The 27,935-nt window shown below is 40.8% G+C and overlaps 1 protein-coding gene across 3 annotated transcripts in view; it reads left to right on the forward strand.

Annotated features, from left to right (window-relative positions):
• Positions 1-27,935, forward strand: part of NR3C1 (nuclear receptor subfamily 3 group C member 1) — a 98,600-nt gene that overhangs the window by 60,887 nt on the left and 9,778 nt on the right. For all 3 annotated transcript variants that reach the window (XM_061616978.1, XM_061616977.1, XM_061616976.1), the window contains exons 4-6: positions 1,761-1,877; positions 12,398-12,676; positions 17,589-17,733. In XM_061616978.1, the coding sequence (XP_061472962.1) occupies positions 1,761-1,877; positions 12,398-12,676; positions 17,589-17,733 (541 nt within the window). The remainder of the gene's footprint in view (positions 1-1,760; positions 1,878-12,397; positions 12,677-17,588; positions 17,734-27,935) is intronic.

Below are 27,935 nucleotides of genomic sequence, written 5' to 3' on the forward strand. Positions count from 1 at the left end.
ACCATTAGACCTAGTCCTACCCTCTGGGGCAGCAGAGAACAAATCTGAGAGGCTTGTGGCACAGCAATTGCAAGTACTCCTGAATGAAACAGATTATTTTGACCTGTTCCAATCTGGGTTCAAACCTGGTTCAAACCTGGTTATGGGATTGAGTCAGCCTTGATGGATGACCTTTATTGGGAGAAGGACAGCGGACAGGGGGAGTGCAACCTTGTTACTCTTACTTGATCTCTTAGGGGTTTTGATACCATTGATCATGGTATCCTTCTGAGCCAACTTGGTGAGATGGGTACCAGAGGCACTGTTTTACGGTGGTTCTGATACTATCTTCAGAGTTGTTTTCAGAGAATAGCATTGGGTGATTGTCTTTTGGCCCTCTAACAGTTATGCTGTGGGGTGCTGCAGGGTTATCTTGTCCCTAATGCTGTTTAACGTCTATATGAAGCCCTTAGGAATGGTCATTAGGGAATTTGGGGTGAGGAGTCAACATCTGAATCAGGAGGGGCTGTGCAAGCCCTGCATGGACTCGGTGATGGGCTGGATGACGGCTAATAAACTGAATCCTAGCAAGACAGAGGCGTTGTAGGTTGGTGGTTCTTCAGTTTGGAAGATTGGTCAGTTGCCTGTTTTGGATGGGGTCATGCTCCTTCTCAAAGGGCAGGTTCGTAGTCTGGGGGTGCTCCTGGATCCATCTTTGTCACTAGAGGTCCAGGTGATCTCAGTGGCTAGCAGTGCCTTTTACTAGCTTCGGCTGGTAAGAACCTGTGGCTATTTCTGGACTGGGATAGCCGGAGCACTGTTGTCCACTGGTAACCTCCAGGCTGGATTACTATAATGCGCTCTATATGAGGTTATTTTGGAAGCTTCAACTGGTTGGAAATGTGGCAGCGCAACTGTTCACTGGGACAGGATCACCAACATGTCACACCACTGTTAAAAGAATTGCACTGGCTGCCTATTAGCTACCAATGTAGCTAATGGCCAAGTTCAAGGTTCTGGTTTTAATGTACAAAGCCCTATACAGGTTGGGACTAGGATACCTGAAAGATCAATTTATCCCTTATATACGATCACTGTGCTTTGAAGGTGAGGGCCTCCTGCAAATACCATCTTATCAGGAGATCCGTTCCACACAACATAGGAAGCAGATCTTTAGTGTGGTGGTACCTACCCTTTGGAATTCTCTCCCCTTAAATATTTTGACAGGCACCATCTATGTTAAAAAGCTTTTTTAAAAGATGTTTTGTTTTAATATGTGTATGTCTATTTTTAAGATGTTTTAGAGTGTTTTTAGTGTTTTTGTTTGCTGCCTGGGGCTTCTACTGGGAGGAAGGGTGGGACATTATTATTATTATTGTTTTATTATTATTATTATTATTATTATTGGCTCCTGCTGGGAAGAAGGGTGGGATATAAATCAATCAATCATCAGTATTAGTTCCTGATTATATCTCTAATTTCCATCATAACCCTAGTAGCTTTTCTTCTAGTTTGACTTTCATTTTTGAATAAGGGATAATTTGTTTTCCAGTTTTATCATTATTTTGATAGATGTTCTTAAATTTCATTCACCAACATAATTTCAGTATTTAAGAAAAGTATATTGAATTTCAGAGTGCCTGATATGAGAAACGTGTGCATTTTCTATCTAGATGGAAAAGATAGAGAAGTCCATTTGTTCTTTCCCTTCCCCAGGAGTAGATGTTAGAAATGTAAATATTCATAATAATAGATTTTTTTTGTTTTTTTTACAAATATAGGGCAGCACAATTATCTCTGTGCTGGAAGAAATGACTGCATTATTGACAAAATTCGGAGAAAAAACTGCCCAGCTTGTCGCTATCGGAAATGTCTTCAAGCTGGGATGAATCTAGAAGGTAATGTGCAGTGTTTTAACCTTAGAAAACGTAGAAACACTTCATTTTTACATTTAAGAGACAGAAGCCCTTGTCACACTTTCCATATGTGAAGAGGGCCCACATATAGAAAGGGATCTAGCCCTTCCTCCAGAGTTGCACATCTTCCCTTGGCCTTTCTTGTTATATCCAGCTGCCATGGCAGCCTATACAAATAGAGATGTTTATGCCTAGGCTTTCCTGGCTCAGAAATCCATACCTAACTTGTGGTCATCAGGGATGGGAGAAGCTGCATGATGTTGAGGGCAGAGCCAGTGGCACATGTCCACAGTGCCTCTTTCTACACAGTGATCCCTTCAGGGGAATAATGCATGAAGTGGGTTAGTGGCAGTATACACTATTACTTTACGTTTTCAGAATATGTGTTTGCTACTGTATTTAACATACAGTGTCTTGCAAAAGTAATCAGACCCCTGACCAATGCTCTCATATTACTGAATTACAGATGGTACATTGTAATTTTGTTCTGTATGATATTTTATTTTGAAACACTGAAACTCAAAATCAATTATTGTAAGGTGACATTTGTTTTATTTTGGGAAATGTTTGTAAGAAACAAAAAAAACTGAAACATCTTGCTTGCATAAGTATTCAACCCCCGTGCTGTGGAAGCTCCCAGTTTACACAGATGAAAGAAATTGCCCTGTCGAGGACACAATTACCTTACCATTGGCCTCCACCTGTGAACCATTAAAGTTGCTGTCACATTGTCAGGATAAAAATCCCACTGTATATCTACAGTGTAGTATATTTTTCTAGCTACAACTTAGATATTTCTTTCAGCATGTATTTCCAAATCTTTTCTAGACTCCCACAAAAAGTATATTTTGCATTGAAGTCTTATTGTAGTCTGATCTGTATGCATGCTAATCTTTTTATGTCTTCACATTCCCATTATCACCTACTATTTGTACACTCCTGTTTTCAATAGATACTGTGTTGGGAGTTCAGCAGCTTGAATGCAAATAAGGAAGAAACAAAAATATTGACTCACTGTCACCAATATGAAACATTTAAAGTATGGATAAGTGATAACATTTGGTGAAACCTTATTCTCTGGTAAATTCTTAATGAACAGACTTGCAGGCTTGATCCTTGCTGAGGAGAAGTGACTATGGCAGGCTTATCATTGCAACCCAGGAAGTCCTTGTAGTTGCAATATCAGTAACATTTTGGCAAAATGTGTGGTAGGCAAATTCAGGGCTGACCCTACCATTAGACAAAATAAGGGGCTGCCTCAGGCAGCTAAATTTGCATGTCATAAAAAGGCAGCAAATTATTATTGCATTTATTATTGTTATATTTTCACAGCTAGGGAAGAGGTTTGGCACTTGTATGATTTTCTGCCTCAGATGCCAAACTAACTTGACTGGCCTTGGATATGTTGCACCTTGTTTGGGGGGGTATTTATTGTTCTGCCTTAGGCTGAAAAATTTCTTGGACAAGTTCTGGACAACGTTTCATGCTTCCTACATTCTTATACGTGGAGAATCCCAAAGGGTTTTGGACCCTGCACCATGATGTGTGAGGTTTGAGGCTAATTTCCTCTGTTGTTATCCTAGGTTTTTTAAAATCTGATATTCACTACTAAGCATGTTGACTGTGCTATTCTTGTTCTTGTGAATTATTAGCAATGGAGATTTACCTGGTTCCCATGTCCCTCCTCCCTCAATATGTTCATTATTTTAAAGGGAGCGATTCCACCTACACTACTGGTGTGGAGGTGTTGTTGATGTTTCTTTTACAGACATAATTGCCATACAAATAGTGCTATTATGTTGGGAGGTAATATAAATATTTTAAATTGAGATTTTGAGAAGACATTTATTCTCCAGTGAAGTTTAGTTACATTGCATTTTTGAAAATACTTAAATAATAGTTTGTAGATTTGATGACGTAAAGGAAAGATAATGGTAAAGTCTCTTCAAGCAGTGGTATTTTCTTTCCCTTTCAGCCTCACTGCGATCCTCTGTGCTTCCCAAAAGCCTGTCCTGGGGATTGTGGTACTCTCAGGGGAGGCAGGGGATGTGGTGGGGTGGGGATTGTAGTAGGTGAAGGGAAATAGATGAAAATCCTAGGTGTTTTCTAAGCCCCCCTCTCAAGTTTGGAGGGACCAAGGGGCTGATGTGGAGTGGAAGAGGAGGCGGGAAAGCCCTACTGTACAACCAGACTCCTGTATATGTAGATTTGGGTACAACTGTTTTCTTTTGTTTTACTTGTATTGTTAATTAATGCCCCCATTGTGCCTCCAAGAATTACTTCAAAAAGTAAAGCTACAAATATCCATTTTTTGAAGTTGTTAAAAATTACAGTCATCACAGAGCAGTAAGAACCCAAACATCCCATTCATATGTAATAGTAAATGATATTCAAATAAGCCACAAAGCGAAGGAACCAAAGCATGCTGAAGGAGGGTGGAGCTTACAGCTTTTTCTGGGCAGCCACCTGCTAAATGCCTGTTGTTTAAAGAGGTCTTGCAAATGCTGGTTTCTCTGGACCTCTACCCAGGAAGGTAGGTGGATTTTTCCCTCTATGCACTGGAATGCTACTCTTCTCCAGCAGAAGTACCAGCTGTCCATGGTGACTATTGGATTGGAAAAGGTGCTGAGAGTGGGAGATGCTAGGAGGACAGCAGAGGTCAGTTCCAGGAGTAATTGTAGTTCTTGATCTCTGGAGGTAGGCAGATCTTCACTTCCAAGCAGTGAAATGCTCCTTCTGCATATGTCAAAACTTTCCTCTCTACCATAAAGAGTGCAGTGCCGTGGCCTGGCTCTGCACACTGTTACTTTATGTATTCATAGAAATATGATTTTTAAAACTGTAATCAGCTGGGTGCAGCTAAATTCCTAGTGAAACACTTCCAGTGACTATTACAAAACAAATGGAGCATGAGCATTTTCAGTTTTTGTCTTTCTAGCTCTGTTCTTTGTTACGCATATGTAGAGTAACTCAGCGTTCTGAGCTGTGTGTGCCAGTGTGTGTATTTACCTAAGAAGCAGGCTTTTAGTCTGCATTTAAATCACTGAGGAGAGCCAGTGTGGCATAGTGGTTAGAGTGTTGGACAACGACCTGGGAAACCAGGGTTCGAATCCCCACACAGCCATGATGCTCACTGGGTGACCTTGGGACAGTCACTGCCTCTCAGCCTCAGAGGAAGGCAATGGCAAACCCCCTCTGAATACCGCTTACCACGAAAATCCTATTCATAGGGTTGCCATAAGTCAGAATCGACTTGAAGGCAGTAAATTTACATTTTTAAATCACTGAGACTTAAGACTTAGTAAAATAAGAAAAAGCTACTTTATTTATAGCAATGCATAGTACAAAGGAAAGGCATACCTAGTTCTAACGTAAGTTAACCCAAGTCTGGGCATTGCCCTCATGGTTCAGGAGAGAGAGCAAAGACAAATATGTCTCCTTTCTCCTCAGACAGTTGAAGAAGAAAGACGAAGGAGGGACAGGTCAACTTCCCTGAGCATATCAGTTTACAACAGAAGGAAATTAGGTAGAGAAGAGCACAGGTAAAGGAAGGCAAGCCTAGCCAGCTGGACGACCCTAACCTTCCTTCTGGAATACGAACAGAAGAATCCAAACAGGAGTTGCTCTTGGCCCACTTCCAACAGTTGACAATAAAAATACTGACTTCTGAAATAATAAAAATGTCAGGTTTTTTCTTCCCCCTTTTTGCGGTTTTACTGACCAGCAGAGTGGTACTGATGACCATCTTTAACAAATTAACTTCAAACACACAAAGAATTTGCAGTTTTACATCTTTAACAGTTTAATAAATTGACTTATAAACTACAGTTATTTATATGGCCTCCCATCATCTAGTATTCCCTGGGCAGTTCAGAAACAAAACTTTTATCATTCACCTTTTTGGATACTGGTGCAATATTGTGTCTGTCCATGTTTGAAATGTCAATCAACTGTGGTTATTGATACCCAGTGCACAGAGGTCTTCACTAATTTCTTTAATCAAAAAACACAATTTAGTCATGTCTTACATTTTCTTTAAGTCAAAGAAACATGCCTTTCCTTTGTTTTCATTGTATTTCAGTAGCACGCAGGGAAGCTAATAAATCAAGCTGCTAATGCTTCCCCATAAGTATAGCTACTGAAATATTTATGTACAGAGAATGCTGAAAAATATGCATAGAGATCCACAAATTTGGTTTGGCTTAGACACTAATACTTGGAGTGGACCTATGAAACTGCCTTATACTGAGTCAGACCACTGATCTTTCCAGCCCATTATTGTCTACTCTGACTGGCAGCAGCGCTACAGGATCTCAGGAAGAGGTCATTCAGATCACCTACTACTTCACTATTTAATTGCAGTTGCAGGGATTGACCTTGAGACCTTGTGCATGCAAAGCATTTGTGATACTACTGACCTATGGCTCTTCCCTGATCAATCATTCATTTGTACTAGCCATTGACATCTCTCTTCCTCTGAGTCATCTGGCATATGTGAAGGGAGGAGCAGTCCTCTGATTTCATGCTGAGTTTTGGAGAGAAAAACAGCCTGAATCTATCATGTTGCTTCCTCCTTCCCTGTGCCTCTATAGGAATGGGGGAACCCTTCATCTCTGGAGTCTTAATATCATTTTAATGGTATAAACAGAAATCTGATTGTCACATTTCAGCATCTGTCCCATTAATAGTTCTCAAATATGGAGTTAGCGGTATTAACTCTCCACCACTACCCCAAACCACTTATGCTTTAAAAAATAGGATTGGAGGGCAAGAGAAAGATTTAGGCTGCATTCACACTGTACATCTCCCTGTATGATTTTGTTGATGAGGTGGCCCTGGCACCAACACTGTTATCTTTTCGGCGCCAGGTCAAGACTTTCCTCTTCTCCCAGACATTTTAGCATGTGTTTTGTATTGTTTAAAATTTTTAAATTGTGTTTTAAATTGTTTTTTAAAAAGGTGTATTTTAAATTGTATTTGTTTTTAGTTACTGTAAACCGCCCAGAGAGCTTCGGCTATGGGACGGTATACAAGTATAATAAAATAAAATACATACATACATACATCTATTAGCTATCGGTACATTCTTGAAGTGCAGGGTGTGGTTTTTTTTGCCTATTAGTGAATGCTGTATACAATTCACTCATCAAATACATTATAGAAATTTAACTAAAGATACAATGCAAGGAATAAAATTCCACAATAGAAGAATATTTAGAGTTGCCATAAGTGGTCTGCATGTCAATTCAATCTTCCCTGTTATGATTCAGTACAATTTGCATCAGTACAACCATAATAGAATAATTATTCAGCTGTTCTAATTCACAATACTTCTCTGATGGGATTGTTATGTGACACATGCTAATTTACAGGAAAGTTTTAGTGCCACCTTGAGCTAAAATAATCAAAATTCAGTGTCAGAAAAGCATTAGGTTTCCAGTACAACCTTTTGCAAGCAAAAATTTCACTTGGTTTTGTGAAATTGAAGGAGAACTAGTAGCAGAGAGGGCTTACTAAGCAAGCCTGCCTGTCTGACTAAGGTTGAAATGATAATATCAAGCTCAGTAGCTAAGCAGGCAAGCCTGCCTTGTGATCTGGCCCTGCTGCTCCACATTTGCAAAGGTAGGGAGATTTGAGCCCTCCTCTGTTATAATTAGGAGTGAAGTAAACACTTTTTAATCCTCTCCCCCATTTTAACTTTGTCAGGATCACTAATTATGATTGAAATTTCATAATTGTGCTGTGACTATTTAATATCAACAGGGCCTCTGTAATATTAAGGGTTTTGATTATTTTAAGTTCTCATGTCTAATGATAGAATGTCTTTATCAGAAACTTATTAATTTGGAAGTAATACGTTATAGGTCTTTGCAAATAAAAGTTTAGTTAAATGGAACTAATTGGGCAAACAACTAAAATACTTGGCTGCTTGTGCTTTTGCAAAATAGCGTCAATGTGTTTTGCATTTACTGTTGTTCTAACTCTTAGGAATTTTCAAGTCCTATTTTTCCTCTAGAGCCAAACTATAATGGAAGTGCCATACCCAGAACAATTGACAAATAGTATGTAGTAAAGATCTCTGGTACTCATAAAAAGTGTTGAAGGGTTATTATGGACTGACATGCTCTGCCCCTTAGAATTGCAGTACTGTAATTCTTATTACAGGGCTCTTAAACTTTAAAATGTACTATAATACGACTGCGATGGTGCTTCAGATCTGCTGCTTTAAGAGAGTCTGAGAACTGCGACTAATGGAATGTAGAACTTGTTTCAAAATAATTCTAAGAATTTTTCCAGATTTGGCCCCTCTGTCCTGATAATTGTTTTATGTGAAAGCATAAAGTGACATAACAAACTTCAAAGGAATGTTCTAAATTACAAAGTTGATGTGCATGTTTTGCTTGTTGATAGTTTTCAAATTTAAGGGAATGTTTTAAAATGCGGAGAGAGGTGCTGATCAGTATGCTACTTGCCCTGAACTAGTGAATGCTAGTTGGGCCTTTTGTGCATGGAACAGTTGATCTTACCCACAATTACATTAGGCCCTGCAACATGAGACAAAATAGGGAAAGTCCAGAGATGTTTCCTTTGCATGTGTAAATTGTTGCTTGGTGCAAGCAGAGTTATAAGTGAAGATAGGGTAATCTGTCCAGAGAATTGTGTGTGCATACCATTTGTAGAACCACCTCACATGGATAAGTGAGAGTCCATAATTCCAACTACTGTAGCTTGCATTTCCATCTACAGTATTTGTGCCACTGCACAGAGTGTGGTACTTATTACATATCCAACAACTTTATTTTATTTTTATTTATTTATTGTATTTATATCCCACCTTTTCTCCAAGGAGCTCAAAGCGGCATACAGAGTTCTCCCCCCCCATTTAATTCCCACAACAACCCTGTGCGGTAGGTTAGGCTGAGAGGCAGTGACTGGCCCAAGGTCACCCAATGAGCCTCATAGCTGAGTGAGGATTCAAACCCTGGTTTCCCAGATCCTAGTCCAACACTCTAACCACTATATCACACTGGCTGTTGTGCACAAGCATCTCAGACATTGGTAAAAGCTGGCTGGTTTGAAATCTCAGGTTTGAAAGACCTGTTTGAACAATTCAATTTTAAGAAGTTATCCAAAAATAAGCAGGGATGATTCCTGCCAAACCTCTAATGGCAAGGAGTTGTACAGGGCGGGGCCTGCCACACTTAAAAGCTTCGTCCCTGGGAAAGGCCTTTAACAGTGATATTAAAAAGGGGGTTGAGGTTGCAATTTTATCAACATGGCAGGTTCTCTGGAAGATGATGGGACTTGTCTGAGCTACTGTGCATAAAATCATGAATGTGGTGTTTCCAGCTACCCCACTACCTCCGGCCTTTGGAGGGCTTGCAAGAAGTGGCTGCAGGAGCGAGACTGCGAGTAACATCATGGGTGGGGTGTTTCTAGGAGCAAAGCTGAAACGGTCTTAATTTCCTTTTATTTTTGCCATATTGCCAAGAGGTGTAATGTGGCCTGCTAAAGAATGTAATGTTATACTTACAGTATTGAAAAGGTTTTTGTGTTTGTGTGACATTTGTTATTGTTTTATTACTGCTGTTGTATTTTATTATGAAATTGTTTTTGTAATTGTTGTTTGCTTTTGTTGTAAGCTACTTTGAGCACAATTACTTTTCTTTTTTGTAAGTCTCTTTGAGTTCCATTTTGGAAAAAAGCGACATCATCATCATCATATGGAACCATAGAAGTGCCCCATCAGAAGATCTTAGCAGTCAAGGCAGAGCAACAAGGAATCAGGCAGAATCAGGCAGTCCTTAAGGCAATTTGGGCCTAAGGTGTTTAGAGCTTTGTGAATTAACACAAGAACCTTGAACTGGGACCAGTAGCCAATTGGTAACCAGTGCAGCTCTCTCAGCAGCAGAGCAGTATGTTACCAGTAGCCTGCTCCTGTAAGCAGTCTGGCCATTGCATTCTGCACTAGCTGCAACTTTCAGACCAGGTATAAGGGCAGTGCCACTTAAAGCATGTTACAGTAATTGAGTTTTGAGGTTACCCATGCATGGAACACTGTGGGCAGACCATCATGTTTCAGGAATTGTTGCAGCTGGTGTGCCAGCTGAAGCTGGTAGTGGGCACTTCTGGTCTTGGAGGTCATTTGGACCTCTAATGACACAGATGAATCAAGGAGTACCACCATGTTGTGAACCTGTTTTTTCAGAGGGAGTGCAACCCCATCCAGAACAAGCAATTGACCTATCTCCTGGACATGGAAGCCTCCCACTCACAAGGTGGATTTCTAAGATTCATGCTCAAGTTGTTGGCCCACACCCAGTCCTTTAAGGTTCTTTATGGCTTGAGGCCAGAGTGCTTGAATGATTGTTGGTCTCCATATGCACCTATCTGAACCCTCAGTCATAATTTCAGGCCTTTTTACACATTTTGCCTCTGGGTAAAGTGTGGCAGGTGACTACTAAAGAAAAGACTGTTACCAGTTGTGGCATACTGGCTATGGAATCTCTGTCTCTAGAGATAGAGGCTCATCTGGTGCCTGTGTTGATGTCACTTTTGGCACCAGGCAAAGTCTTTTTTGTTTTCCCAGACCTTGCTTTGAATTCCTTTTGTCTAGATTACGGTTTTTATGCTGTATGTTTAATTGTTTGACCTTAATAAATACATCTTTGAAACATATCTTCATTGAAGGCCACTCTGAGAAGATGGTGTAAAGTGTTAAGGCCAGTTTAAATGGAACATTTTGCTCTGGCCAGCAAGCGATTGTCCACTGCCCTACTTAGTTGAGGCTAAATAAAGAAATGCTTGTTCATTAAAAACTATTAATTAATTTGATCCCACAAGTAAGATCTCTAAATTATCATGATTTTATTTATTTTAATTGTTTAATATTGCTTAATATAATATCTTAGCAGTTTACACTAAAAACAGTGAAAATACAACCGGAATTAATAAAATTTCCTGAAAATAAAATCAAAACAAAACTATGTATCACAAATTAAACTGAGCAGCGTACAAAGAAAATTGAGTGACATCGAAACTTAGGTAAATAAAAAAAAGTTAAGATGAAGCTTAGGTTTTTAAGAGTCATTTGCAGGTCATTACTGTCTCTGCCTCATGAGTTACCGGTAGGGGGCATTCCAGAGTGTGGATGTGATCACTAAGAAGCCCCACTCCCTCTTTATCACCAAGTGACAATTTGCTGGTTGTGGAATGACAAGCAGTCTCCTTGGAAGATCTTAAAGATCAGCTTGGTCAGTACTGGGGAAGGCGGTCTGCTAGGTATCCTGGTCCCAAGTTGTTTAGGGCTTTAAATGCAAACCATGTAACTTAGAACTCTGTAGCTAATAGGCAGCTAATAGTAAAATAACTAATAATGCATCTAATAATGATTTTGTATGTGGTGGGTGGGTATGTGTGTTTCCACAACCTTAATTGTGTGTGTTGGTTCAGCTCTGGAGTTGGCAGTGTCATTGTTAAGCTTATAATGCCTCCATGTTTTATATTTGTTGTGATTTCTGTAATGGCAATCCCTGCCCAAAGCACTGCTACATTTGGGACCGCCAACTGTAGAACACGACATGGGAAGCAGTGCTGTACGCAAATGTTATGTCAAGGTGATCTGACCCTTAGCCAATCAGGAGTTTTAAAAGACAGCAAAGCGCTTGACAACTCTTTGCTATTGTTAACTTTATAAATGCTGTTCATTATTTGGTTTGTCCGTTTTGCCCACTTTGGTAATTCCACTATGAGATAGATTTCACTTTACCTTTTATATACTGAGAAAATTTCAGGACATGATTCATAGAAGTAAAAAGGCACACAAGTGACACAGTTCCTGTGGAAATATTAATAAAAACAGTATTTGGCGAATTATAATTTGAGTAGTTCGTTTGGTATATGTATTTCATAGTTTAATTACAACAGCAAGCAGTTGCTAAAGAATTTTTTCTTTTTGTCCAGCTGTAGAAGAAACAAAACTTTCTTGGCTGTGGCGATTCATGTCTAGATATGCATGTACATGCATGCATAATTCCACAGTGCATATATTGTTTTGTTGATTCGTTGCCAAGTTATTTTTCTCTCTTATTTCTGTTGTCATGATTTAAATCCCATGCAAAGGCCTTATTGAAACCACTGAATGTTAAAGCTTTAGATGGATTGGGTTCTTCATTAATCCCGCCTATGCACTACTGGCTTTCTTCCATTTTACAATTCATTTCATCTTCTGCTCATACAAATAAAAGCATATGGCAGGGATGGGAAATCTGTGGCCCTGCAGATGTTGTTGGGCTCCAACCCCTATCAGTCCCAGCCAGTCTGGCCAGTGGTCAGGTATGATGGGAGTTGTAGTCCAACAAGATCAGGAGAGGCACAGGTTCCCCATTCCTGCTCTGAAGAGTCATTTCAATGCCAATGAAATGGAAGATGGCATTCATTATAGTCAGCAGCATTTTCTAGTCTTCTGTTTAAGATGACTTTCTTTTCTAAAAATTTTCTAGCTCGAAAGACAAAGAAGAAAATAAAAGGAATTCAGCAATCTAGCATGACTGCAGGGAGAGAGACTACAGAAAGTTCTGCAAACAAGGCTGTTGTTCCTGCCTCCCTGCCACAGCTAACTCCTACTCTGGTTTCCCTGCTGGAAGTCATTGAGCCAGAAGTGATGTTTTCAGGCTATGACAGTACAGTACCAGACACAACTTGGCGCATTATGTCAACTCTCAATATGCTAGGAGGAAGACAAGTGGTAGCTGCTGTGAAATGGGCAAAGGCAATACCAGGTAGGGGTGTGTTTGTGTAATGTATTACATGAATGTAGACCATTCTTTCTTAACGTGTGTTTTGCCATGCCATATCCCATTCATATCCATGGAACTCTCATCTTACATTGTAGAAAAAGTTCCAGTTGACAGTTTCCTCATTCACAGTTGAAAAGAGATGATGGGTTGCATTTCTATCTACAAAATTAATTTGATAAATTATCCATGTTTTCCCCTTACTGGTAATCATTTTGGCTCATGTATAGTTTGCCACAAAAGGAAAACATGGAACAGAAAATAATACCAGGAGGAGAACAGCACCACAGACTTCCTCCCTATAGTCTGCTGCTTTGGTTTAGGTACTCCAGCTGCAGACAGCAGTGACATTGGCAGTGAGGTTTAAGAAAGGCTACCATGTGCAGTGTTTTAGAGGAAAGAAAAAAAGTTACAGTAAAACTGTTTTAAATCTGCTGTTTAGCTGTGCTCAAAATAACTTGTCCCTGTTCTCTTAGAATCTTGACCAATGATAGTTACACTTGCCTTCTGTCCTTGTTGCACTAGCTTCGGGAAAGCAGTGTGGGACAGGAACCTTTCTACATCCTCCTCTTCCTCCTGAGTAATAGTAATAATAGCAATATATTCCCATTACCAGCTCCTTTGAAGCAAAAGTCCAGTGAAAGTCCAGGGTAGGTTACAACAATTCAAAACTGTCTTAAATTGTTTTAAAATACATCATTAAAAACAACCTAAAATCACAAATACGTCCTAAAAATATGTGTCTCAGGTTTAAAAGGACAGGGTAAAGAGATGCATCTTCATTGTTTGCCTAAAACTGTACAGTGAAGTTACCAGATGCACCTCAGTGGGCAGGACTTCCACAACTTAAGGGCCACCATGGAGAATGCCCTCTCTCAGGTCACCACTCCCCAAGCTTCCGAGGGTGGCAGAACTACCAAAAGGGCCGCCCTGCTAATCTCAATACCCCAGAGGGTATGTAGGGAAGGAGGTGGTCTTTCACATATTTAGGACCTAAGTTTTTTAGGGCTTTAAAACGCTAGCACGAGCCCCTTAAATTGAGCCCAGAAGTGAACTGGCAACCAATCCAGCTGTTCTAAAACAGGGGTTATATGAGATCTAAAAGGAACCCCAGCCAGTAATCTGGCTGCTGCATTTTGGACCAGTTAAAAGTATCAGAATTGTCTTCAAGGGCAGCCCCACGTAGAGCAGTTGCAATAATCCAACCAGGAAGTTACCAGAACATGAAGTACTATGGCCAAGTCATCTCTGTCTAAAAGAGGCCAAAGCTGGTGAACCAACAGGAGCTCGAAAAAGACACTCCTAGACACTGAGGCCACCTGAACCTCCACTGACAACATTGGATTCAGGAGTACCCCCAAGCTGCAGGCCTGCTCCTTCAAGGAGAGTGCAACCCCATCCAAAACAGGACTTCTCCCCACCTCCTGGACATGAGAATTTTGGACACATAACTTTTCAAGATTTAGCCCCAGTTTAATAACCCACATCCAGCCCATCACCGCTTACAAGCACTGGTCCAGTACTTCAACTGCCTCTCCCAATTCAGATGGAACAGAGAGGTAGAGTAGAGCATCATCTGCTTATTGGTGACACCTGACTCCAAATGTCTTGATGACAGCTCTCTGTGGCTTCATATAAATATTAAATAGCATGGGGGACAAGATGGAACCCTGAGGAACACCACAGGACAGCTCCCATGGTGCCAAACAGTAGGTGTGAGAGGAACCACTGAAGCACAGTGCCCCCACCTCCCTGGGACATTCCAAAAGGCTACCATGGTCAGCAGTATCAAAAGCCACTGAGAAATGAAGGAGAGCAAGCAGGGTGCACTCCCCTATCTCTCTCCTGACAAATGTCGCCAACCAGGGTGGCCAAGGCACTTTCAGTGCCATGGCCAGGCCTGAAGCCAGATTATTATCCAAGTAATCATTTTCCTCAAGCATGCTTGAAGCTGGATTGCCATCACCTTCTTGAGCACCTTTCCCAGAAAGGAGATATTGGCCATTTGCTCTAACTGTGCCATCCAACTCATTCTGAATCTGAGCAATTTTGTCCCTAAAGCACCTCGTAAAGTTGTTACAGCAGACCTCCGAGGGTCTCAGAGCAACGCTGTCGTGGCCAGATGACAAAAGCTCATTCATCACTCTGAAAAGCTTTGCCGAATGGCTACTTATGAGATGCAATAGTGGCAGAGTAGGAGGCTTTCTTCACCATCACCACCACTGCCATGTGGTAGGCACAATGGTACAACCTTACGCATGTTCAGTCAGGTTCAGACCAAGATTTATGCCACCTGCACTGCAGCCACCGACCCTCCTGTTTCATACAACACAGGTCACTGGAGTACTAAGGTGGCGATGTCCACAGTGGTGGTGAGGGCACTTAGGAGCGATAGTGTTGATGGTTGTATACGTCTTACCATTCCACAGTGAGACTAAGAGCCTTGGATCACCCGCCATGTCAGCTGAAGCATTCAAGAATCCATCAGATTCCACTTTGAGGGTGGACCATCTCAATGGGTCCTCCACCCTTGCAGAGTGGAGTAACTACATTCAGCCCAAACCTGACCAGGGAATGGTCTGTCCATGATAGTGAACACAGAGTGAGTCCTCCTATCAGCGGGCTATTACCAACCCACTCTGTTGCAAAGATTAGGTCAACAGTATGCCCAGCCACATGTGTCTGGCCATTGATGTATTGAAACAGCACCATGATTGTCATGGAAGCCATGAAGTCCTGAGCTGGCCCATTTGAGGCAGCCTCAGCATAAATATTGAAATCTCCCAACACTGCCACATCTGAGATTGCCTCCACCAGCTCAGTTAGGGAGGTTGTAACGCAGTGGGGTAGATGGTACCCTAACAGCATCCCTGTTCTGTCTGTCTGGCCCACCACCACAAACAGTCCCTCACACCAAGACATCGTGCAAATTAGTTTCCTGCTAAAGGAGATGGACTCTTTCTGGATGATTGCAACTCCCTATCCCCATCCCTTTGACCTGGAATGGTGCTGCATTGAGTACTAGGCAGACACAGCTGGATTAGCACTGGGACACCCAGCTCATCTGTCCAGGTTTCAGTTATACATGCCAAGTCTGCCCTCTCATGTATGATCAAATCATGGATGCCAAATGTTTTATTTTAAGCAGACCTGGCATTTAACACCACCACCACAAGGCCAGGAGGTCAGCTGACTAGCACCCCCAAATTCTGAATTGCAGCAGGCAAAGCAGAGAGGGCAAGGGCTTTGATGTAACTATCCTTTCTCCTCCCTCCTGGATACCTTCACCCACCACCATATCTCCCTGTACCTACCATCACAGGAATGGCAGTCCCACTCCCATCCCCCCATCCTGTTCCTGACCTGTTCCTTGATCCACCTTTAGAAAACAGGAATACAGCAGAGGTTAGATGATAGTCAAACAAAGAAAACTTGGATGAGACTCACACCCTAGCTCTCACCTAGGACAAAAACTCATGCGCATCCCCCTGATTCTGACCCAGGAAGGGCACAGTTTCATAATGGATTGGACTCTTACTCCAGGGGCATGAAACCACTTTCCATCAACACACACCACTCCAGACCACCCTCTCACCCTGGAAGCAGTCTAGAGAAAGCCACAACAATGTTGTCAATGGAAAAACAAGGAATCAACATCACATTCATGCCCATTGCAAAGTTTGAGTGGTGCAGAATAAACCTTCAGCCTCAACAGTGAGACTTTATCATCAGTAGCATTTGGTGTACTTTGGGTGCTCTTGTGTTGTACTGCTTATGTGAAATGTGGTGGTTAGTAAGCTGGTGACTATGATTTCTAATAGGTTGAATTTTTTGAGGTAGTATATGCATCACACAATAGCGCTGTATAATGAAGCGCCTCTTGCTTGTACTGTCAGAAGGAAGTGATTTGCGTCAGAGAAGGAAATGCTTAATCTTTCATTTGCCAGTCACATCTCTCCCAAAACTCTCCATAAAATTTTAAGTGGAGCCTTGTTGGATCAGACCAAAGGCCTATCTAGTTCAGCATCTTGTTCTCACAGTGGCCAACCAGATACATGGGGAAAGCCTGCAGGCAGGACATGAGCATAGTCGCACTCTCCCAACTCGTGTTCCCCAGCAGCTGATATTCAGAAGCATGCCACCTCTGAGGGAAGTACACAGTCATCATGTCTAGTAGTCATTGATAGTCTTATCCTCCATTAATTTATTTAATCTACTTTTAAAGCTGTCCGAGTTTTGAAGTACTTCCTTTATGTCTGTCTTGAATCCCAACATTTAGCTTCAGTGGATAACCCCTGGGTTCTAATACATGAGGGGCAGGTCTTCTCTCTATTCACTTTCTCCAATACAATGTATAATTCTATGCCGCTGTATCATGTCCCTCCTCACTCACCTTTTTTCTGAACTAAAACACCCCAAATATTGTAAGCTCCTTATGGGGGAGTTGATCCAACCCTTTGATCATCCACTGCGGGTGGGAGAGATTGGAGAGGGGTGACAGTTCGGTAAAAGATTAAACACTCTTTTCCTTACAGTCCATTCCTTCTTTAGTTTAAATCATTCTCCTTCCAAGGGTGTTGGGAGTGAAACTGCAGTGAAATGTAACAAAGTTCCAACAGACTCACTCTTTTGTATGAGTCTTTTGGAGCATTGTTACATTTCATTGCAGTATCATCTGTAATTTGCCTGTATATATTTGCTGATATTAATATACTTTTATTAACATTTGTTTTTGCCGTTTAGCATTGCTATTTCATAAAACTATTTAGGATTTAATGTTCCTTGATTGAATTTTCTTAAGAAGCTGTTCTGAACTGTAACATTCAAAATGAGACTTAGACAAGCAGTAAATTACAACAGGAAATGTGCTCGAACCTGTACCTTTATTTCCAATCAGGCTTCAGAAACTTGCATCTGGACGACCAAATGACTCTTCTGCAGTACTCGTGGATGTTTCTGATGGCTTTTGCTCTAGGATGGAGATCATATAAGCAGTCTAATGGAAGTCTGCTGTGCTTTGCACCAGATTTGATCATTAATGAGTAAGTAGTATGAGAGTTCTCTGTATTTCTAAAGCTTTCTTAAACATCTAGAAAAACCTTATGTTCTTATAACTAAGTGCACAATTATACTACTAACACAGCTTATAAAATCCGTTTCCTCTTTATTTTTGAGTTTTTCAGTAAGCAGTACTGAACTTCATATAACAAGAGGAGTGCCTACCCTTTCTTTGAAGAAATAATAAGTTTTTGCTTTTACTTCAGCAAATTAGAGTCGCACATGGCTGTTGAATCTGACAAAAGTGATACCATCACAGTTGTGTGTTTCCCCTTAAAAGTTCCTCCTGTGCAACAAAGCGGTTGGCAAGATGAGTGCTACTGTGGTGTAATAATCCAGTGGTGTCAGACCCAGGGAGATGCAGGTTCAATTCCCCACACTGCATGAAGTTCACTAGGTGACAGCCATTCACAATTTCTGAGGCTAAACTACATCACACAGTTTTTGTGAAGATAAAATGGGAGTTGTATGCCAACTTGAACTTCTTGGAAGAAAAAAGCAGATATGAAACATACTAAATAAATCCTGACAGTTTTAATGGCTTTGCAATATGAAAATAATAATACAGTTGTAGTGTCAGTTAACATTAAGCTAAGCTAATATTGGTAAATTTGTAAATTCTCATAAAATAACTTGTGTGCAAGGTGCAAATCCTGCCACCCACTTGTTGCCTTGACGGCTGTTCACCTTTTTCTTTCTTTCATCTGTCCCAATTAGCATATGCTGAATAGCAACCTCATTTGTTTCACCAGAAGAAAGGCAAAGGTGAGATGTGGAATGAGAGAGGATTCATTAGGTTAGTTTTGCATCATGATGATGTCTACAGCAGAAAGGTAGTAGTTTGTGAAATAGATTTGTGGGGCAGTTGTTAAATATGGCTCCTGATAAAATAGAATATATGTGAAACATATCTCCATATTCTGGTGTTTTGGATATATTAACAAAATCTGGAACCTAACCTGCCATTTGTGGGGCCCTACTGTACTACCTATAGTCTGTTCTTTACAAACGTTTTGGCCAAAGAAACAGAAAATCTGCACCAGCGATACCAAACACTGTGTAACCTGCATAACCAAACCCTACATAAATTGTACAATTACACAAAAAGCCAGTGTGGTGCAGGAAACAGAACTGGGCAAGGGAGACCTAGATTTTAGATTGACGCATTACTGTTGTTTGTTAAATTTGTACCCTGCCTATATAACTGAATTCTCTGGGTATTTTACAGTCAATAAGATTTCAAAAGGCAATGTAAAATAACCAAACCCCTAAAACCTTAAGTCGTACTATTTATTATTTTTATTTATTATTATTTATTTATTGCACTTGTATACTGCCCCATAGCCGAAGCTCTCTGGGTGGTTTACAGCAATCAGAAACATTAAAACAAATACACAATTTAAAAAAAAACACAATTTTAAAATTCAAAACAATATAAAAACGATTTAAGCTCTGGATGACCACACCCAACGGTTTCATGTAGATGTTGAACAGCATGGGGGACAGGACTGACCCCTGCGGAACCCCATACTGGAGAGTCCAGGGTGCCGAGCAATGTTCCCCAAGCACCACCTTATGGAGGCGACCTGCCAAGTAGGAGCAGAACCACCGCCATGCAGTACCTCCCACACCCAACTCAGCTAGTCTCGCCAGAAGGATACCATGGTTGATGGTATCGAAAGCCGCTGAGAGATCAAGGAGAATCAACAGAGTCACACTCCCCCTGTCTCTCTCCCGACAAAGGTCATCATACAGGGCAACCAAGGCTGTTTCTGTGCCAAAACCAGGCCTGAAACCCGACTGAAATGGATCCAGATAATCGGTCTCATCCAAGAGTGTCTGGAGCTGGCTGGCAACCACTTGTTCCAGGACCTTGCTGAGGAATGGAACATTTGGTACGAGCCTATAGTTATTAAGATTTTCTGGGTCCAGGGAGGGCCTCTTCAGGAGTGGTCTCACTACTGCCTCTTTCAGGCAGCCAGGGACCACCCCCTCTCGCAGAGAGGCATTAATCACTTCCCTGGCCCAGCCGGCTGTTCCATCCCTGCTAGCTTTTATTAGCCTAGAAGGGCAAGGATCCAGCACAGAAGTGGTTGCACGAACCTGTCCAAGCACCTTGTCAACGTCCTCAAGCTGCACTAACTGCAACTCATCCAAGAAATCGGGACAAGGCTGTGCTCTGGATACCTTGCTCGATTCACCTGCTATAACACTGGAGTCTAAGTCCTGGCGGATGCTAAAGATTTTATCCTGGAAGTGCCTAGCAAATTCATTACAGCGGGCCTCAGATGGTTCTACCATGTCCCTGGGGCCAGAGTGTAATAGCCCCTGGACATTACACATTATTGGATTATTGCAATGCGCTCCACAGGGGGCTGCCCTTCAAGACAACTTGGAAACTTCAACTGATCCAAACTGCAGCAGCCAGATTGCTGTCTGGGTTGCATAGCCCTTAAAAAAAGAAAAAAACAGCTCCATTGGTTGCCAGTTCGTTTCTGGGCCCAATTGAATGTACTCACACTAGTATTTAAAACCCTGTATGACTTTGGCCCCAATTATCTGAAAAATAATCAGAGGGCGCCTGTGACGCCCTTCCCTGGCTCTCCCTGTCAGGTTCCTACCTGCTCGTGGCTACTGCCTTTCACTAGGCACCACCAGGGACTCCACCAGTCCGGACTGTCCTTTTTTATGGTTTCTCTCTCCGCTCTAGCACAGATCTCAATAGATCCCCCTGCTAGGCAGCACCACCAGTCACGTTCTACAACCAATGTTCCCAGAGACCTTGCCTGAGTCTCTATCCGGTTACATTCGTGACTGCGTGCCTATGCTGTTCCCAACCCCTTTGTATCAATGCAGATAACTCATAACTCGGGGTTGCTCTGGATACTTATAATGTTATCTTCTCCTCTTCACCGCTGCCACCATTTGTTACTGTTTCCCTTCAGCCTTGGTTATTACCTTACCCTCCCTTCTGGTCTGTGAAACCCCAGCCAAGGATCAGGCCGTCGGTAAACCAAAATAGTATTTATTAAATAACATTAATAACAAGATAACTTTGATAATGATCTACAAGCATATGGTTTCATCTATTACTGTGATATTTGACTTATTACTAATTCGAACTCCACCTCCCTCTTTCTCCACACTCTCCTGACATACACCAACTCACACCCACCTCCAAACTCCACCAAAACAACCCACTAACGTCCACCCAGATTCAACTGTCATCCTTCCATTTATACTCTCAGCCATCCAAACACTCAGCCAATCATCCAGCATTCTACTGCTCATTTACTCCCCCCTCCTCTTTCATTCCACTTACCACATATCTTCTATACAAACAGCACTTACCATATATACATTAATACAGTAACATCACAGCGCCCTCGTGTAGCTCCACCACTCGCAGACTTTTGGGGAGTTTCCCCAGGAGAGGGCATTGTCTGGCAGCCTCCAAATTGTGGAATTCCATTCTCTCAGAGGTGGAGAGAACCATCTTGAAGCTACAAGCATACTTCTTTAACAGGAGGCCACCCCGTCCAATGCAGATTGAACACCTTCTGACTGGGCAGATGAACTATGGGGGGAGTGCTGTAGCTTAGTGGCAGAGCATCTGTTTTGCATGCAGAAGATCCCAGGTTCAATCCCCAGCATCTTCAGGTAGGATTGGGGGAGGACTCTGCTTCAAATCTTGAAGAGCCACTGTTAGTCAGTGCAGACGATGCTGAGCTAGATGAACCAATGGTCTGACTTGCGGTAAAGCAGCTTCCTATTTTCCTCTGCACCTACCAACAGAACCTCAATCTAGTCTGAAGCCAGCTTCACTTTATTGACCTTTTCCAGTCTATTACCAAGCTCAGGCATAATTAATTAATTAATAAATAAATAAATAAATAAATAAATAAATAAATAAATAAATAACTGTAAACTGATTCTATTATTCAAGGGTTTATTTATTGATCTAATTAAATTGTAAACTATATGAAATGGTAGAAGTGACAGGTAAACTTTTGAAATAAGTAAAATTATAGAATGAAAAAATTGGGCAACCAAGTTTATATTTATGGTCAGAATAGATAGCCTTGTTTAGGAACCCATAGTCCTACCTATAAAATATGCACACCTCAGAATAGCAACAAGTTTATTTGCATACCATATACCATGGGGAGGAATTGTAACTGTAACTGCAGGGTTATAATGTAATTACACTGCAGATTTGCTGTCGTACATATCATTACTAATTATTCATTTTCCTAGAAGGGAAGGTTAGCTGTAGGAATGTTACTTACTATTCATGTTTATTTTATATAGTTATTCTCACTTGTGCACTTCCAGCCATAATTACAAGTAAATCATATTCCCAGTGCATTTTAATTGCACAGTGCAGCTCCTTAATGGTCAATGTCAACTGGTTAGGAAAAATCAGTTGATGAAACTAAACAATAATCAAACACTTCCCCAAATCAAAGTACTCATCAAGAAAAAAAATTCCTATTGTTATATGGCTGCCAACTTAAGCAAATCTACCCCAATTTGGTGCCCTCCACATGTTTTGGCCTTCAAATCCTTTTATGCATTACCATTGGCCATGCTGGCTGAGACTGATGGAAGTTGGAGTCCAAAAAATCTAGAGGCCACCAGATTTGGAAAGGCGACTTAAGTTATATTAAGCTCTCAAGGACTGTCAAATTCAACTAAAATGTCTCTGCAAACTCATAAAATGGGCATAAAGGGAGATGGTCTTTCCTTTTGTTCCTAGGATCTAGTATGTATGTATGTATTTAAAGAGATGTATACTCCATTTTGAGGAAATCCTCCACAAAGCAGCTTACATATTTTAAAGTGAAAATCCATTTCATAAAACATTTGAAAACACATAGTAACAATTGTGGTGTAGTGGACTAGGACTTGAGAGATGAGATTTCAAATCCCCACTCACCCATGATGCCCACTGAATGATATAACCTTGATCACAGGGTTGTTGTGATGATAAAATGAGGAAGGGGACACCTATGTACACCACCACGAGCTCCTTGGAGGAAAGGTGGTACAGAAATGCAATTAATACATAAAATGAAATAAAAGTAAACAATAACATTAAAACCTTAAGCATAAAACATTACAATTGCCTGCATAAAGCAATAATGATATCCAGTTAACTAACTGGACAACAACATTACCCTGATGTCACTGACATCTGGAATCTGAGGTAACCTGCCTCTGAACATAGAGGTTCTAGTTAGCTATCATGGGTGATAGGAGATCTTCAATAGTCAGAGCAGCCATGGGTGGATGGAACCATAGGAAAGTGTGGTGGAAATGGTTTAGCATATTATTTGTACTCCCCCTATCTTTTGGAGGTACTAGTCCCCCACCTTGTTCATTTATATTTGGGAGCAGTCATACTAGCTCTCATATAAAGTGTGCACTGCATGATAATTGTGGCAAGTATTGTTACAGCATTCTAAAATTGCACACTTCCAAAATATCTGAAATATGAACTGTACATCTTGAATCTTGAAGCCACGCCCCATATCCTCTTCAAACAGAAACATGACAGGGTGTAGGTTTTTCTGCTAGGTACACCCACCCATAAAAGGGGGTAAAAGGAAGATAAATTTGAAAATAGAAAACATTCTATGATATGTGACAATATTAATTCAACAAATACAATTTGAAAATTGAACTTATTTCAGTGGGTTTTTAACCATTAAAAATACCCTTTATGTAAAATAACCAGCCAAAACACTTCAGAAGGTGAAATAAAGTCCCAAAATCTCTTCATTTTTCTCTAGAGACAGAGTGAAGAAACTTACATTAGTAGCCAGCTTTATTTGCTACTATGAATAAAGGAATAACTTTATTCTGCCTTGTAAATAAACCCACCAAAGTGATTAGCCGACACTTTATTATTATTTTTAACCTAAGAGGCTAGCAGCCCATGTTTCCATGCTGGTCACAGAGGAGGGAAAATACTTCCCCTCCATGACCAGCATGAAAATTCAAGACACCGACCTCTTAAGCAGGCTAGTATAAAAACATCAACAACAAAACCACAAGTCTTCCAAACAACAGGTAGAGAAGGGACAGAGCTGACAAATGGGCTTCCTTCCTCCACAGCCACCCCAAATACTAAGCAGATTGTCAGAAAATGAGTAGAGAAATCTGTCCCTCCTCTACCTGCTCACTCAGCCATCAGCATGGAATTCCTAGTCACCTATGGCTATTGGGCTAGTTGTTAAATACAAGGGAACAAGAGAAAGAAGCTCGGAGGATGGCAACAAGGGAGAGGACCTTCTCAGTCGTGGCCCCCAAATTATGGAATGATTTGCGTGACGAGGTGCGCCTGGCGCCAACACTGTTATCTTTTTGGCGCCAGATCAAGACTTTCCTCTTCTCCCAGGCATTTTAGCATGTGTTTTTAAATTGTTTTAAAAAAATTTTAAATTGTGTTTTTAAATTATTTTTTTGTGTTTTAAAATTTGTATATTTGTTTTTAATGTTTTTAATTGCTGTAAACCGCCCAGAGAGCTTTGGCTATGGGGCAGTATATAATGGTAATAAATAAATAAAATAACATTTCCGTCTGTGCCTCGTTAATAAGGTATGTCAGCATGGTTTATAAAGAATGGAATATAAGGGAGTCTATAAGTACAATACTTTTTAAAAAGGAAGATGTACACTCATACCTGAAAGTTCCAAAGGGAATTCTGTAAATATTTTACAACCATAGTATTCTGTAAACATCTATTTTACCTTTCCTAATAAAATGCTATTTTACTATCAGTGACTAAAATACAAGTGTGAAAGCTACATTGAGCTTGCTTTCAAAGGCTAAACTGGGAAGAAGGAAAGGTTCATTTAAAAGATCTCCTTTTCTGTTTTCTATGTGCTAAAGAATAGTTTAGCAAAATAATAATTTTGAACATTTATTGTGAAAAATGCAGCATGTGCTTTATATATTTCCTTACGTAGGATAGAGTTGCTTATTCTAAGAGTATTGTAGTGATACTTTTCCAGTAGTCTTGTCCTTGCTGACCTGAAGATCAGGGCTCTTGCTTTAGGAAAGGTCTGTAACTGTATAGAATACTGCACTAGAATGCACGTCCCAACCAGACGCATACACAGGAGTGGTAACTGAGGGAGTGAACAGTTTATCCATTCAAGTGCTGTCACCCATGCAGGCATGGGTGCCTATCAGAGCTGAGGCATACATCCTACGTTTATGCCTGAATAGGCTGCAAGGAACAGCTGCAGAAACAAAGGGCTTGAACAAGACAAACCAGATTTTTGCTGTTCTTGGTCCCCTTCTTTTATTAGCAGGAGAGGTATGGTACAATGATCCCTGGTTTGCCATACTGTACACGAGCAACCCAGTTTTGAAAAGTGGCTGTAACTAGGAAATAGGAAACATCATGGAGCTGATGTTTCCTGTTCTATATGTAACTTTCAACGTTTGTGGGGGAGAAGTGTACTATTGTTCATGCTTCTTGATTTCTCCATTTGTCAAAATCTGAAGATAAGTGCAGTAGTTACTAGCTCAAATAATATGTATCTAACCATTATTCAGCAGCTGTACGCTGGAATTATATGCATATCTTGCCATCCCGCAATTACTGTAACTTACCAGTAATAAAAAAGGATGCCCCAATTTTACATAAATGAGGTATATTTGCAAAGTATATTCAGAAGTATAAGCAACATTAACATTAAATCAGATACAATTCACTAATAGGCAAAAAACCTTGCAGTTTAAGAACGTACCTGTAGCCCACAGATATTTCTATCAAACTTTAAAAAACAGGGAAATTGGGCAGCTAAAGTGAATGCACCAGGGGAGCAGGAGACCAGACCTCCTCTCTGAGATATTGTACTACCCTACAAATTTGTAAAATGCAAACACAATTTGGGTTGGTCTTTCACAGTCCAATCCACTTCCTGTGTAGTTTGGAAGAATTTGATAACGTGCCTGTGAGCGTATGGGGAGTGGTGGCAACACCTGCCATGTTCAAAGACAGAATTATATTTTTGTATGTTGGTGTTCTTCTTACTTTGCTTCTTTCCTGTCTTACTAATGTTTCTACGTAGAATCTAAACTAGAAAATTATATATTTCTCATTATTCATCCTAGAAATCTGTGTCAAATTTATTTTTATTAATTTCAAATCCTTTTTATTGGTCAATGTCATATGATGGTAAAGACAGCCTTTTGTGTTTCAAATTGGAGGTAATGTTCTATTTTTATTTTGGGTGCGTTAACAGTTGAATCTGAAACTGCAGTTTGATGTAAAGTCAGACTTACAATATGTTGCCACTTAAGCAATGAATCTAGCTGTTGAAAAAAAAAAAACTTGGCCTGCCCAAGATGCATGTTTTCAATCTGCTGTGCTTAAACCACTTCATTCAAGGGAAGGTGGGCACGGTCAATTAAAAACATAGAGCACACCTACAATTTTGCTAGAATATATTTCACCTCTCACTGTTTTATCTTGTGCAAACTGGGACACTCCTGAGGTCCAATGGAGACTATTCTGCAGAATAGTCAGTGATATTATTCCACAATTATTTTTGGAGTTTTTAATGTATTTTGCAAAGTGTTGCTATACTTCACATATTCACAGAAACAGAAGCAAAAGAAATTTACTATAGGAAACTTCACTAAAACTACTAAGTAAATCAAACATAGTGACTACCTGAATTATATCAACTGTCTTAATAATGTTATTTCCTCTCAGCTACAGCACATGTCTTGTTTCTGTTATTTGGGTTGGTTGCAGGTGTTGTCACCATTCACCATATGCTCAGAGGCACATGTTAGCAAATTTTTCCATGCTCCACAGGAAGTGGATTGGACTGTGAAAGACCAACCCAAATTGTGTTTGCATTGTTACAGATTTGTAAGGCAGTACAATATCTCAGAGGAGATCAGGTCTCCTGCTCCCCTGTACATTAACTATAGTTGCCCAATTCCCCTGCTTTTTAAAGTTTGATAGCAATATCTGTTGGCTATAGGTACGTTCTTAAACCGTGAGGGTTTTTTGCCTATTAATGAATTTCTCTGCTTTTTAATCCGGGAAGTAAGAAATAAGATCCTATGCACTTTTGCTGAGAATGGATCAATCATTTGCATGCTTATTGAGTTCAATGGGAGTTACTCCCCTTTAATCATGCTTAGGATAGATAAAACTGACCACAGGGGGATGGGAAGGGGAGGAGGGGGATGGGAACAGGACGGAGGGGAGGAGGAGGGCAGGTTTGATCATTTGCATGCATATTGAGTTCAGTGGGATTTACTCCCATGCAATCATGCTTAGGATAGATGAAACTGATCATGGAGAAGGAAGAGAAGGGGGAGGGCTGAATTGGGCAGGGGAGGAGGAAGAAGGAAGAGAGCAGGGGAGGGGAGGGGGAAGGGAGAGGGGAGGGGAGGGAAGAGGGGGAGGGGAGAAGATTGGGCGGGCAGACACTGGGCAGAGAGGAAGCCCCTTTCCTTTCCAAAAGACAAATGTGAACAGTATCATTGCTTTTCAGGGTTTCCCCCACCTTTTTATTCTAAAGCATGCGCACGTATTCTCCCACCCAAATTTAAACCAAAGCTATCCCTGGCCACATCCACACCAGACCTTTATTTCACTTTAGACTGTCATGGCTTCCCCCAAAGAATCCTGGGAAGTGTAGTTTGTGAAGGGTGCTGAGAGTTGCTAGGAGAGGCCCTATTCCCCTCACAGAACTACAGTCCCCAGACGAGGGGCTGACTGTTAAACCACTCTGGCCATTGGAGCTCTGTCAAGGCAATAGGAGTCTCCTGACAGCTCTCAGCTCCCATTACAAACTACACTTCCCAGGATTCTTTGAGGGAAGCCATGGCTGTCTAAAGTGAAATAAAGGTCTGGTGTGGGTGTGGCCTCGATTAGCCAAGCCAAACAGCTATGAGTCTGGTTTTAGAACACTGACAGTTGATTCTTACTGAGCATGCCTGTGCTTATCATTGCCTTCAATGTTAAATTTCTTAAATTAATTAAAAATCAGCCAGGCATTTTTTTTAACTTAAACTGCAAAAGATGAAGGTCAGAGTATGGGGCAAGGTCAGAAATAGGACTGCAGGTACTCTGTGAACATGGCTGATTTTTAATTAATTTCAACGTATTATGAGATCACTGACAGAAAAAAAGTCCAATAGTTGTCT

This window comes from Rhineura floridana, chromosome 3, assembly GCF_030035675.1.
Source record: "Rhineura floridana isolate rRhiFlo1 chromosome 3, rRhiFlo1.hap2, whole genome shotgun sequence".
Classification (NCBI taxonomy): Eukaryota; Metazoa; Chordata; class Lepidosauria; order Squamata; family Rhineuridae; genus Rhineura; species Rhineura floridana.